Source organism: Triturus cristatus, chromosome 1_1 (assembly GCF_964204655.1).
Source record: "Triturus cristatus chromosome 1_1, aTriCri1.1, whole genome shotgun sequence".
NCBI lineage: Eukaryota > Metazoa > Chordata > Amphibia > Caudata > Salamandridae > Triturus > Triturus cristatus.
Genome location: NC_140579.1, coordinates 127,913,551 through 127,928,051, shown reverse-complemented (window position 1 = coordinate 127,928,051; position 14,501 = coordinate 127,913,551). Strand labels below are relative to the sequence as shown.

At 47.8% G+C, this 14,501-nt stretch overlaps 1 protein-coding gene across 7 annotated transcripts in view; it reads right to left on the bottom strand.

Annotated features, from left to right (window-relative positions):
• LOC146869769 (triggering receptor expressed on myeloid cells 2-like) overlaps positions 1 to 14,501 on the bottom strand; it is a 143,865-nt gene that overhangs the window by 96,434 nt on the left and 32,930 nt on the right. For 3 of the 7 annotated variants that reach the window (XR_014966055.1, XM_085614809.1, XM_085614790.1), the window contains exon 3: positions 10,227 to 10,585. The exons of 1 other annotated variant lie outside the window; for it this stretch is intronic. Coding sequence is in view for 4 of the 6 variants with exons in the window: in XM_085614809.1 (XP_085470935.1) it covers positions 10,227 to 10,585 (359 nt within the window). In the remaining 2 variants the exon portion in view is untranslated. Of the gene's footprint in view, positions 1 to 36; positions 206 to 10,226; positions 10,586 to 14,501 lie in introns of those variants that run through there. 3 more of the 7 variants (XM_085614825.1, XM_085614870.1, XM_085614843.1) reach the window with 3 other exon arrangements.

Here is a 14,501-nt window from a genome sequence, read left to right as displayed (position 1 = left end):
GGTGACTGCTTTGATCACAGAAAAGTTTAATTTTACCCTTCCTTCTTTCTGGTATAATCAGCACCTATTCATCTTTCTCCACATCTATCGTTTTTCTTATACATGTTCTGTTCTTCCCCATCCTTTCCTCTTTCTTGCCTTTTCTCTGTATACCTCTACTGCGCCTTTCATTTCTTGTCTTTTTACCACTGTGTCTTTTTAGGTCTCGCCTGGCATGGGCTGCGCATGTATTTTCTGTAAAGGGCATTAAGCCCCGCCCCTCTTTTCCATTGGCTGGCGTCACCGTTTATGCTAAACGGTGGCCAGCCATTGGAAAAGAGCTGTTTGTGACGTTTTTGTTTGGCTTTTTGAGCCGTCCCATTTGGACGGGCTCGTCTGCCTTCCGTGCGTCGTGAAAGCTTTCTTATCTTTATGGGGCCATGTGTTTCAAACACATGGCCCCATAAAGACAAGAAAGCTTTCACAACAGATGAAAGTGAAAGCGGACCGTGCTACTTTAGCAGTTGATACGTTCCTCTGCTTTTTACTACTTCCGCCGCCTCCATAACACATTTAATGCTAGAACATGGCAGGCACCATAGTGATAACAATGACATTGCTTCAGTTTCCCCATGACTCAGCATCAATTATAAAAAGCCTATTTACTTGAGCATGCCTGTATGTGCCATTCCATTAGTAGGCATTTCACGCTCAGGGGTCTTAACTGACCACTGCGGAAGCCGACTCGGCCCTTCATCCTTAAAATGTGGATACATTGAGCATTATGTGGGTGGTAAATCCGGACATCTGCAGTTCAAAATGACAACATCGTGACATGGCAACATGTGTGCGAGCAAGCAGTATATAAAACAGTTCTATATATAAGTTGTGAGCCTGGTAACCTCTGTTCGTAATAGCGCTATGAAGCCGCCAGGCAGCGTGAGCAAGTGCTATATTAAACGGTTAGTTGTATTAATAGTGCACTGATATGTTTTAAAGTGGCTGTAAAACAACTTAAGTAATTGGGATACGCTTTAAATCTATTTGACCGTCTTGGTGAATGATTGCCATAGTCTTTCATCACTGCATCCTTTATTCTCCCTTTAATGTTTAAATGCCTCAGTGGTCTCACGCACAGCACTTCTGGTGCAAGAGTATCCACAGAAAGAAACACAGGGGCAGATTTACAAGCCTCTTGCGCCACTTTTGCGTCACTATGGGGTTGGCATAGTTCCCAGATAAGGTTTGGTAATAACTGGTCTCCTATTTTAAAATACAGGATTTTCTGGTGTGCCTTAAATCCACGCGCCTTTAAATTTCCACTCTTTCGTGCAACAAGGTGAAATCATTAGCCCTGGCGAGAGGAACTCCTGCCGCGCTTGAAGACAGCTGCTATGGACGAGTCAAAGGCGAGTTGAGTAACAGCGTCACTCGCTTCTTTATAAGCGGCGCTTGAGTTGGCGCTTGACTCCTAACACCAGCATCCTACAGTCTTTTAGCCTGGCACTTTAGTCCAATTGATTCGATCGAAAAGATAAAAAACCACAACTCTCAGAATGCATTAGTTTGTTGACAGAAAACATAAGACAGAAAATAAACAAACCGACATGTGCATTAAAATTGATAATTCGTAACCGCCCTGCTTAGAATTACAAAACAAATATAGGTTTTGGGGTGCAGCATGTTTTTCAGTCCTATGTTTTCCTTTAATAAACTAATGCATTCTGAGAGTTGTGGGTTTTGATTTTTTAGATCAAATCAATTGAACTAAAGTGGGAGGGAATGGCTGGCAAAAGAAACATGGGCTGCAGAGTTAGAAGTCATTGTGATAGTACGGTTGAGATGAAGGATTCCAGCGGAGGGGTCATGAGGTTGGGCAGATGTTAGGACTATTAATAAGGTGCTTTTGTGGTCTGGGGGCTTCTTTACCTGTCAATTGCTCTATTAATTGAGACTTTGGGGAGTCTGGGTTTTAACCAGAAACGCTTTCCAGGCTTGACTTTTCAAGTTCATACTTAATGTAAAAATAAAACAAGCATTGAAAATGCAATAGCTCTCACCTTTGATTAAGTTAAAGCCATTTGCTTTGCTAATGGTAATGTACAGCAAAGCAAATGGCTTTAACTTAATGAAAGGCGACACCTATTGCATTTTCAATGCTTGTTTACTGTATATCATGAAAGTTCCTCTTTCATAGGGTAGCAGGCCTGAGAATCATGACCGGTCCATTTGGTGCTTTGTAAAAGAGCTTCACCCAGCTCTCCTTCTAGAGGGCATTATCAAATGTGAGTTAAAAGCACTGAGAAGTTTGTTACCAAGACATATTTGTATAAGTTGCATGAACATGTATCCAGACATTCAATTTTTGCATAGTTATTTATTGATGGTGAGCCGAGTTTCACATTAACAAGTACTTTCATATTTGTGTAAATACTCTTGTTGAATAGGGAGTTAGAACGGCGGTGAACACACGTTTCGCTCCTTTGACTCTACTGTCCTGGGTGAGGGATCTGGGTCAGTGGCATAGCTAGGGGGCTGGGGGGTGCGGCCGCCCCGGGCGGCACTGTTTTTGAGGGAGGCGGCACTTCACCCCTTCAATTCACTTGCACACCCTCCCATCTGGACCCCCGCTCTTACCAGTGCTGGCCGTTACTGAGCGGCAACCTGCAGGACCACCCAGGACGGCAAAGCCGCTGGCTACGCCACTGACCTGGGGTTGCTTGTGCTGCCATCTGGGGATGCCTACTCTGACACTTCCCCACCAGATGGACTGTTCCTATTGAAGCAGGATCAAGGATGATTGGCATATGGAAGGTCTCTGTCTAGAGTGGCTAAGTGGGTGAAAAATGATGGACTTAAACTTAACCCAAGTGAGCTGTAGTGACTGAGATTGATTCAAACATTCCTTCCATCACTTTGTTAGGTCTCGCTGAGCCAAAGGCTCGAAGAGACATTGTATATGTGGGATTTTCAAAGTGCTACCCACAGTTTTGGCTGGCCTAAACCTTGAGTGCACGATCACATGCACGTGCACAGCTGCTCCCACTCCCCCCTCCTCTATAGCTTTGGCTCCTTTGTTTTTTATTACACCCTCCCTTCTCTCCCCGCTGTTTTCACACTACCCCCTCCCTTCTAATCAGTTTCCTTTCTGCTCCCTTGATCGCGTCTCCGATCACTTTAACTACTTCAAATGCAGCGCGCACCCCTGCTTTCACTTTTTTTCTTTGCTGCTGGCATTTCCACATCTGGCAGCTTCCTGCCCTCACCGGACACTGTTTATTTATTTATATTTAATATTCACGAGATCTCTGTTTTTTTAATTATAATTAAATGATGCAGCCCATGCTGAGGCTCGAACCCTGTTCCCCTGCTCCAAAGTCGACATCTTTATATGTTGAGCCACTTCCTGGCCATCGTTTGTTTGTGCTGAAGTTCCTGCTCTGCCCTTGCTGGGTGCTAAGCTGCTGGCAGCTGCATTGCGCGTGATCGTCTTTGAAGTGGTTTGGCTACGTGCATGCCTTTATCTTGTTTTAATGAGTTTCTGTTTTTTTGTTTTAAACCAGCCCGGCCAGCAGTAGCAAGTTTGTTTACTTTAAATGACCCTTCTCCCTTCATCAAAAGCATTTGTCAGGCTAATTTAGCATCAGGATCGAATTGCAGCTGAGTCCAAAGCGGGGGCAGCAACTTGGAGCATAACAGCTCTGGGGGCATTCACAGAAGGCGACATGCTAGGTGAGGGGGCACCGTGCATAAAACCTCTTGCCAGCAGCCAGCCCGTCTGACAACATGGACAAAGGTACTTTTTCATTCTCCCCACTCCTCTCCCCTTCTACGCATTTGTGCGCGATTTCTGTTGTAATCTTCATCATGTATAATTTAAAACTTTTGTATCTTAAAGAGCTGCTCGTTCTGACCTGGAACTCCAGGGCGCCGTCTCGCCTCTTCTAATCCCCGTGCCTTCCCTCCAGCTGATTTCATTTGTGTAAACTTAGCTGTAACAAGTTGAAGCCAGCCAGCATTACCCATAGTTTAAATAAATGTTTGTGATCCGAACTAGTGCCTTGTGCTGCTTCGGCTATTTCCCAGGAACAATGAGGTAAAGCTGTGCTTTTAGCATTTTTAAAAGGGCTGATTTACTAGAAATAGTGGTATCACTTGCAAAGCAAAGGCTTCTTCTGTTCTCTCTCCGCCCTCCCCCTTCCTGGAGTTGCTTTATTGCAGATCTTGAGAAACCATCGTCCCCAACAAAAATAAAATCAGCCTCTTTTTAAAAGAACACGCAGCTGCTGCTGCTGTTACACCAGAAAACACATCCGGCTGGTGTATTGAGTCTTTGCACTGTACATGTCATTGAAATGTTACAAATAAATGTATTACTAAAAACTTGCATGTTTGTAGTTTCCTTAAATAGCTGCTTGTTGTAACCTGGAATTCCAGGGCTCAATCTCGCTTTTTAGGATTGTCGCATTCCCTCCTGCTTATTTTATTTGTTTAGACTTAGTTGTAACTAGTTGAAGCCATCATTGCTCAGAGTTTAACTACAATTTTGTGTTCTATAAAGTACATTAGCACAGCTATTTTTATATACTTTAGTACTGCTTGCTTTTACTTAATGTTAAACATATAGCGCACAGAACACTCTTCGTGTCAAACATGCAGTGCTTGGTGCACAGCGTGTGTTAACAATGCCACATTCAGTGTATCTGTAAAAAAATGCCAATATTTATATGCTTTGGTACTGCTCATCGTATGACGTAGAGTTAAACATCAAGCGCCTACAGCAGTCTCCTTGTGTGAGAAATGTAGCGCTTGGTGCATGCCATTTGTCACTCACAGCGTGTTAAACATACAGCACCCAGAGCATTGTCCTTGTTATGATACTAGTTAGGGCCAGCCCCCTTGAACCTCCTTCCACCGTCCCATGGCATATGTGTGCGGTTGGGAACCTTTACAGACAAATGTGGCAATATAAACCATGTGCTGGTTAGAAGGATGATAACAATCTTTACAGTTGAGCACAGCTACAAAGGATTCTTCCGTCTCCCACCAGTAGATGCTTCCTCCTTTGCTAATTATTTCTTCAGCAATTACAAACTTTCTAAAGGTGCTTACGGAGTCAATTCTGTATGTTAAAACCTTTGGACTATTTTTAGCACGCAATCACTTTGTAATGTGCTTGCACCTTACCTTTATTCAAAGCGAGAAGGATGCGACAAGGAGTCTGCCGTCCGGAAAGAACATTGTATACTTTGCAGTTTGTTAAAAAGGTGATAGTTACGCTATATAAAAGACGACATTAGCATAGCTTAAGATTCTCACCGCTAAAACTGTCATATCTGTGTTTTATTGACAACTTCCATAGCAGTGGAACTTACTTTTCAAGAGGCTTAGTTATTGGGTGTAGATTGCAAATTACATTAGTGTTGTTTGAGCTGATTAAAAGTTTTAAATTAATGAAGGAAAAATGAAATATTCATTCTATAATATTTGTGCATGCTGTACTCCCCTCCCCACCACTCAGCTTTACTCAACTACACTCTGCTTTACTCTACTCAACTACACTCTGCTTTACTCCACTCTGCTTTACTCCACTACCCACCTTTGCTTTATTCCACTCTCCACCACTCTGCTTTACTCCACTCATGCCACTCTGCTTTACTCCACTCCACTGTGCCTTACTCAGCTCTACTCAACGCCACTCTGCTTTACTCGATTCCACTCTGCTTTACTCCACTCCCCACCACTCTGCTTTACTCCACGTCACTCTGCTTTACTCCACGTCACTCTGCTTTACTCCACATCACTCTGCTTTACTCCACTCTGCTTTATTCCACTCTGATTTATTCCACTCTGCTTTACTCCACTCTGCTTTACTTCACTCTGCTTTACTCCACTCTGCTTTACTCCATTCTACTCCACACCACTCAACGTCACTCTGCTTTATTCCGCTCAACGCGACTCTGCTTAACTGCACTCCACCCAGTTCAATGCCACTCTGCTTTACTACACTCCATCCAGCTCAACGCCACTCTGCTTTACTACACTCAATTCAGCTCAACGCCACTCTGCTTTACTACACTCAATTCAGCTCAACGCCACTCTGCTTTACCTCACTCCACTCAATGTCACTCTGCTTTACTCTACTCCACTCTGCTTTACTCAACGCCCCTCTGCTTTTCTCCACTCAACTCCATTCTGCTCAGTGCCACTCTGCTTTACTCCACTCCACACCATTCTGCTGTACTCCACCTTGCTTTACTCCACTCTGCTGTACTCCAAGCCACACTGCTGTTCTCCTTGCCATTCTGCTTTACTCCACTCTGCTTTACTCCATGCCACTCTGCTTTACTCTACACCACTCCTCTCAATGCAACTCTTATTTACTCCCCTACACTCTGCTTCACTCCCCTACACTCTGCTTTACCCCTATACTCTGATTTACTCCACGCTGCTTTATGCCATGCTACCCTCTACTTTACTCCACGCCACTCTGCTTTACTCCCCTCCAACCAATACAGCTCTGCTTTACTCCACTCTGCTTTACACCCCTACACTGTGCTTTACACCCCTGCACTCTGCTTTACGACCCTACACTCAGCTTGACTCCACTCTGCTTTACTCCATGTCATTCAACTTTACTCCCCTCCGCTCTATTCTGCTACACTCTGTTTTCCTCTACGCCACTCTGTTTTACTCCACTCTGCGTTACTTCATGCCACAGCTTTACTCCGGTCCACTCCACGCTGCTTTATGCCACGCTACCCTCTACTTTACTCCACGCCACTCTGCTTTACTCCCCTCCACTCAATGCAGCTCTGCTTTACTCCACTCTACTTTACATCCCTACACTGTGCTTTACACCCCTGCACTCTGCTTTACGCCCCTACACTCTGCTTGACTCCACTCTGCTTTACTCCATGTCACTCAACTTTACTCCCCTCCGCTCTACTCTGATAGACTCTGTTTTACTCCACGCCACTCTGTTTTACTCCACTCTGCGTTACTTCATTCCACAGCTTTACTCCGGTCCACTCTGCTTTACTCCAGTTCACTCTGTTTACTCCGATCCACTATGCTTTGGTCCACTTTGCTTTACTTTACTCTGCTTTGCTTTACTCTGCTTTGCTTTTCTGCTTTGCTTTACTCCACTCCGCTTTGCTTTACTCCACTCTGCTTTGCTTTACTCCACTCCGCTTTGCTTTACTCCACTCCACTCTGATTTACTCCACTCCACTCTGCCTTACTTCGGTCCACTCTGCCTTACGCCGGTCCACTCTGTTTTACTCCACTCTGCTTTACTCCACTCTGCTTTACTCCACTCATGCCACTGCACTTCACACCAATGCGCTTAACTCCACGCCACAGCACTTCACGCCACTGCACTTCACGCCACTGCCCTTTACGCGACCGCACTCCACAAAACTGCACTTCAATCTACACAACTGCACTCCACGCCACTCAGCTCAATACAATGCCACTACACGCAACACCACTCAGCTCAATGCAATGCCACTACACGCAACACCACTCAGCTCAATGCAAAGCCACTACACGCAACACCACTCAATGCAATGCCACTACACGCAACACCACTCTACTCTACACCACTCCACGTAGTGCCACTTTATGCTACTTCACACGACGCCACCCCGCGCAACTGCACTTTACGCGATGCGGCCCCACTCTACACAACTGCATTTCACCCAACTGTGCTCCACTTTGCACCACACCACTCCATGCAGTGTTAATCAATGCAGCGCCACCCACGCAATGCCACTCCTTGCAATGACACTCCACACAACACCACTCCACGCAACCCCACTCCTCTATGCAACACCAGTCCAACCAACTGCACTTCACACAATGCTACACTACTGCACGCCAAACCACTCTACTCTACGCAATGCCACTCTACGCAATACCACTCAATACAATGGCAATCCATACAATCACACCACACAACATATTTACAATCCATATAATACCACTCAGCACCACATAATTCAACTCCACCTAATTACACACTACTCAATACCACATAAATACACCCCACATAAATACACTCTATACCACATAACAATCTACATAAAAACTCTCCACCATGCCACATAATTCCACTCAACACAATTTCACTCTATACCTCACTGTTCCATGCCACATTATTCAACTCCACCCAAATCCATTCCACACCACAAATTACAAAAAGCAAACATTATTCCACCCCACAACACAATTCCACCACACATCGCATATAGCCAATTTACAACACACAATTCAAAATCATACCTTAAAATTCAACAGCACACCACAGAATTAAAGTCCACTATATAAAACTCCACAACACAAAATACCATTCATCATAATTACACACAATCCCACTTCACATAATTCCAATACACTCAAAACCACATACTATTCACATAATACAACTGCTCACCATGCCACATAATTCCACTACACGAATCCACTCTATGACAGACAATTTCATGCCACACAATGCCAGAATTAACAATTCCAATACAACCCACAAAATTCCACTACACACCACATACATCCACACCAATCCATAACATATAGGGAAAAGACATTTACAACTCCAATAGCTCTAACTCTTTCTTTTTTGTTTGCATCCAAACACATAGATCTGAAGCTCATCTCCAACCTAGTTCTTCTTTTCCTCACCGAACAGGTAAACCTATCCACACAGTTCCACACCACACAATTCAACTCCACACATTTGCAATCCACACCACATGATTCGACACCAAACCACATAATACAACTCAACAACACAATTACACATACAACTAATCCACACCACACAATTCCCCATCACGCCACAAAAAATTCAACAGCACACAATATAATTAAAGTCCAGAACGTACCTCTCCACACCACAAAATACCATTCCACATAATTACAATCCATAACACACAATCCCACTCCACATAATTCCAGTATACTCAACACCACATATTTACTATGCATATAATTCCACGGCACACCATGCCACAGAATTCCACTGCACAAATCCAAGCCACACCACACAATTCCATGCCACACAGTTAGACAACTAACTAATCCAGTCCAACACACAATTCCACTACACACCACATACATACATTCAAGAACACCTAGCTTCAGGGACACCGCTCCCTGTTTCATATATTTTTTTTAAAAACTTTAATGGTGATCGTGGTGTCCGCTTCAGGGACACCGCTCTGTTTAATTATTTTTTTTACTTCAATGATGAATGCGGCACCCACTTCAGGGACACGGCGCCCTGTAATACAATAGGTCTCGCTTTTGCCAAACTTTGACTTAGTGGTATTGTAAATGACAATGCCTTTTATTCGTTTAAAAGGCATTGCCATTTACAAGGCCAATAACTCAAAATCTCGCAATTGCGAGACCTATTGCATTGCAAATGCTTGTTTTTTGTTGAGGTAGATACCTAAGTGTGGCGGGTGTACCCAGGCGTGGTTCTGGCGCTAACTATGCTATAGGAGCCAAGCTTCATCTCACTGAGGCCTACACCGCCTGTAACTGGTCTCGAGTGTCTAGGGTTCTCATATGGAGGGGACCCGCCTGGCAGTTCGGGCTGGAATGTTTCTATTGGAGCAGGGCCGGACTGGAATTTTTCTATTGGAGCAGGACCGGACTGGAATTTTTCTATTGGAGCAGGACCTCGGCTGATCTGCAGATGGTAGGACGGTCTAAATGATGGATTGGATTGGCTAGCTGCACTCACTACTTACCACACACACAGGCCCTAACCCTGTGGGAGGTTCAGTGCCTACAGTAGTGGAACAGAGGTGATGTTTCGCTGGGTATCAGCTAAAGTTACAGTGAGTCATGGCTGCTAGTGTATCTGAGATGCCCCCTTCCCTTACCGCTCCTCCGCAGTGAGGAGTGATACACGCTCCAAACCCCCATCCATCTTTGATTTACGTAAATGGGTCGCGACACTGCTCGTCATGCTGCAAATAACCCCAAAGGATTCTGGATAGTGTAGTGGCTACGGTGAGTACGCCTACGCCACGAGTATATAGAAATATAATGCCATCCCTGGACACGTGTTTCGAGGTAATTGCCTCTCGTCAGCAGGGAGCAGGTAGGTATGCGGGGTGCCGATGACTGCCATATATATAGGTAAAATACCTTCCAAGGCGCGCAGGTGCAGACACCGGGCTCGTCAGCCAAAGTCGCGACCCATTTACGTAAATTTCCCATCCATCTTTACATACCTCTCTCCAGTTCGCCTTTTCGGTCTCCTCAGACAGCAGTAGATGCCAACCATGAGGAAGATGGAGAGTACGGCCGGAGGTTGGCTGGGCAGTCACATGGGCGCCTTGTTCCCCCGTCACCTCCAGACAGAGCTCGATCATCACCCCTCCTTCCATATCCTGGCAGCTCCAGAGGCCTCGGTGCTCCGGGCCCAGCTTCCGGATGGTTACTGCTCCATTTCTAAGGATTCGAAGGCCCGAGGAGTTCTGGACCGTCTGCCCGTCCCGCAGCCAGGTGACGGGGTGTTGGTTCTCGCAGCACGAGAGTTTCATCTGTTGTCCAAGTTCATCGGCGCCTTGGGCGGGTGCAGGGTTACAACCTGTGGCAGAACAGAAGTCAATGCGTTGTACCTTCCCGCCTCTCCTGTCACAGATGCAGCCGTCTCTTTTGGACCTTCCTCTCTCTCTTCACATCCCTTGACGTCCTCTCTTACAAAGCAGTCCTTCACAGTCTCACATGCACATCTGTCTCTGTGTGTCTCTCTACCCTTCGCACACTCTCGGTAGGGCTGACAGTGACTGGAGCCCTCTCACACTGCCTTCATAGACACCCACACGTACAGCTTTCTACATGGCATTCTAGGCTCCCACAGGCCCTCACACATACAGCTGTCTCTTTCTGGACCCTCCTCTGCCTCTTCACAACCCTTGACGGACACAGCCCTCTCTTACAATGCAGCGCTATCATCCTTCACAGTCTCACATGCACAGCTGTCTCTTTGTGTCTCTCTACCCTTCGCACACTCTCGGTAGGGCTGACACTCTCAGGGCTCTGTCTGCCTTCATAGAGACCTTCACATAGAGCTGCGTGTTTCTAGGCGTCCTTCTGGGCTCTCACAGACCTTCAGACAGTCAGCTGTATTGTGCTCCATTTCTCCTCTCACACTCTCTCACATTCATAGCTTTCACTCATGTTTGAGCGCTACCCATTTCCTCTCACAGATTCTCACATACACATCTCTATCTGGATAGACCTCCATCACACCTTTCACCGGTTGTCTAATATAGAGGTCTCTCTTCACTAACCCTGTGTCTCACCTCTCACAGACTCTAACACACCAGGCTCACTGACTCTGGGGCTGTTCCCCTCACAGACTATCACATACACAACTGCCTCTCAAGGCTAGCCTCTTAAGCTCTCCACTCATAGACTCTCTCATACTCAGCTGTCTCTCAAGGTGGGCCTCTAAAACTCTCCACTCACAGACTCTTACTTACGGAGCTGTCTCTCAAGGGGGGCCTGATTAACTCTCTACTCACAAACTTTCATATACCCAGCTGTCTCTCAAGGTTGGCCCACTGTAGCCCTCCACTCATAGGTCCTCACATACCCAGCTGTCTCTCAAGGTTGGGCCTCTGTAGCTCTCCACTCACAGACATTTGCATACAAAGCTGCCTGTTACAGTGGGTCAGTCCATTTTTCCTGTGAGACACTCCCTCATATGCAGCTGCCTCTAACTTTGGGTCCCTCTCTTCTCATATACTCTCACATCCACAAACATCTGTCTCTGTCTCCGGGCCCTGCATCTCTTCCTCTGTCAGTCTCTCACACATGCAGCTCTATTCTCTGTCACCAGGCACTCTGTCTCTTCCACAACGCTATCTTTCTCTCTCTTGTATTGCACTCAATCCCTCTCTTACAAATTCTCACATAAGCAGCGGTCTCCCCTGTCAGAGACTCTTACAATCACGACTGTGCCTGTGTTCCCGCCCTCGCCGCTGCCGCGAGTTTGTGCCGTCAGTACTCTGTGTTCTGATCGGTCTGCTTTTCCCCATTGCCCATTTTCCTGCTTGTCTGCTGTTTCTACTTAATCTGCCTCTTCTGCTCTTTTATTCTCTGTAGCTCTCTTTTTGACTTTTTAGCAACCCTGGGCGTAGTGAGGCTACGTGAAGCAATACGGAGTGGGAGCAAATCTACGCCCACCCGCACACTTCGCGTAGCCCCACTACGCGCCGCCCGCCTCCCTCCCGCTATCATTTTACAATTACTAGAAACAATAGATAAAGAAAAATTACTTACCTGAGCTGCCGCGTCCCGGGGCTCCATCTTGCTGGTTCCTGGATATCTTCTTCCTCACGAATGCGCATGTGCGGGCACCCGAGCATGCACATTTGTGAGGAAGAAGCTATCCAGGAAGCAGCAAGATGGAACCCCGGGACGCGGCAGCTCAGGTAAGTAATTTTTCTTTATCTAATGTTTCTAATAATTGTAAAATGAGGGCGGGAGGGAGACGGGTGGCGGGCAACTCTGCTCCGCCGCGGGGTGTGCGTAGTCTGCCCCTGCTATGCCTACTTTGCGCAGCGCGAAGTGGGCAGTACTACACACACTCCGTGGGCGGAGCGGAGCACTGCGCCCACCCTCACTTTTTAGCCCTCTTTGCCTTCTTTGCCACTTCCCCGTCCTGCCGCTGCATCCCCTGCGGCCCCTACCCCCTTGCTCACCCATTCGTCCCCACACCCGCCTCCCAGCTGCTCCTCCCTCCCACCTCCCCTTCTTAATGGTGGCCGCTGCGCCTAGGGCAAGCCCGTCTGCGCCCGTCCGCGCCTGGACCACGCTCAGTGGCAGACATCCTGGCCCCTGCAAGTACCACGACGCCGCTACGATGCCAACATCCTCCACGAACTCAACGCCGGCCAATCATCCACCTGCTTCCAGGCCACCCCGAAGCTCACCCACGGACCCATCTCCTGCCGAAGCTGCAGCTTCACCAGCCACCGAACACCTGCACGTCCTGCCCCTCCCACCAGGGCAGGTCGCAACCATCTCAGATGCATGCTACTCAACACCCGCTCCGTCCACAGGCATGCCATCGAACTCTGGGACGTACTCGACTCATCCTCCCCGGACGTTGCCTTCCTGACGGAGACCTGGATAAACCCCTCCTCGGCGCCCGACATTGCCATAGCCATCCCGGACAGCTACAAGATCACCCGCAGGGACCGCAACAACAGACCAGGAGGTGGAATCGCCATCGTGCACAGGAATACCCTCAGAATTTCAACCAGCACTGAAGACACCCTCAGCGCTGCCGAACACCTGCACTTCCAGATCCACATCGACCCCAACAACACCCTCAGAGGAACCCTCGTCTACAGACCCCCCGGACCCAGGCCACAGTTCAGTGACTCCATAACCGACGTCATCAGCACGCACGCCCTCGCATCCACAGACTACATCCTCCTCGTAGACCTTAACTTCCCCCTCGAGAACGCCGACAGCAACTCCACCACCCTGCTCGACATCTTCGCCAACCTCAGACTCAAACAGCTCAACACGACACCCACCTACTCCGCCGGACACATGCTCAACCCCATCTTTTCTGCCAGCAACCACGTCACCTTAAGCCGCACCACCGAACTCCACTGGACCGACCACTGCTGCATCCACTTCTCCTTCGAGAAACAAACCATGCACAACCACCCGCAACAAATCCCCCACCGCAGCTGGAACAAGGTCACAGAAGACCAGCTAATCACCATGCTCGCCCAAAACCCACCAACTGACTACACCGACACCGACACAGCCGCCAGCAACTTCAGGCAATGGATTGAGGACTGCGCCAACACTCTCGCCCCGATCAAGAAACCCTCAAACAGACGCACTGACAGAAGGGCCATCTGGTTCACCACCGACCTCCAAGAAGACCTGCCGAAGACACGAGAAGAAGTGGCGCCACGAACAGACACCGGACAACCATGCAGCCCTCAAGAATGCCAGTCGCAGGCACCTCCAACTCATTGGAACCGCCAAAAGGACCTCCTTCAAGGAATGCATCAACAACAACGCGCACAACAGCAAAGATCTCTTCAACATCGTGAAGGAACTCGCCAACCCCAGCACCAGCTCTAACGACATCCCGCCGTCACAAGACCTCTGAGACTCTCTAGCCACCTTCTTCCACCTCAAGATCACAGACATCTGTGACAGCTTAAACACCTAGACCCCCCCGACAGCCGCCGACACCTCAGACTCTACCGGTCTCCTGCTCTCCTGGAACCACGTCAACGACGACGACACCATCAACTCCGGTTCACCGTCCGACCCCTGACCTCACCCCATCTTCAACAAAGCGAGCTCCATCTTCGCACTCCAACTCCGAAAGATCTTCAACAGCTCCTTCGAGACCGCCACCTACCCGGAGAGCTGGAAACACGCCGAGATCAACGCACTACTCAAGAAACCCAAGGCAGACCCAAAGGACCTCAAGAACCTCTGGCCCATCTCCCTGCTCCCGT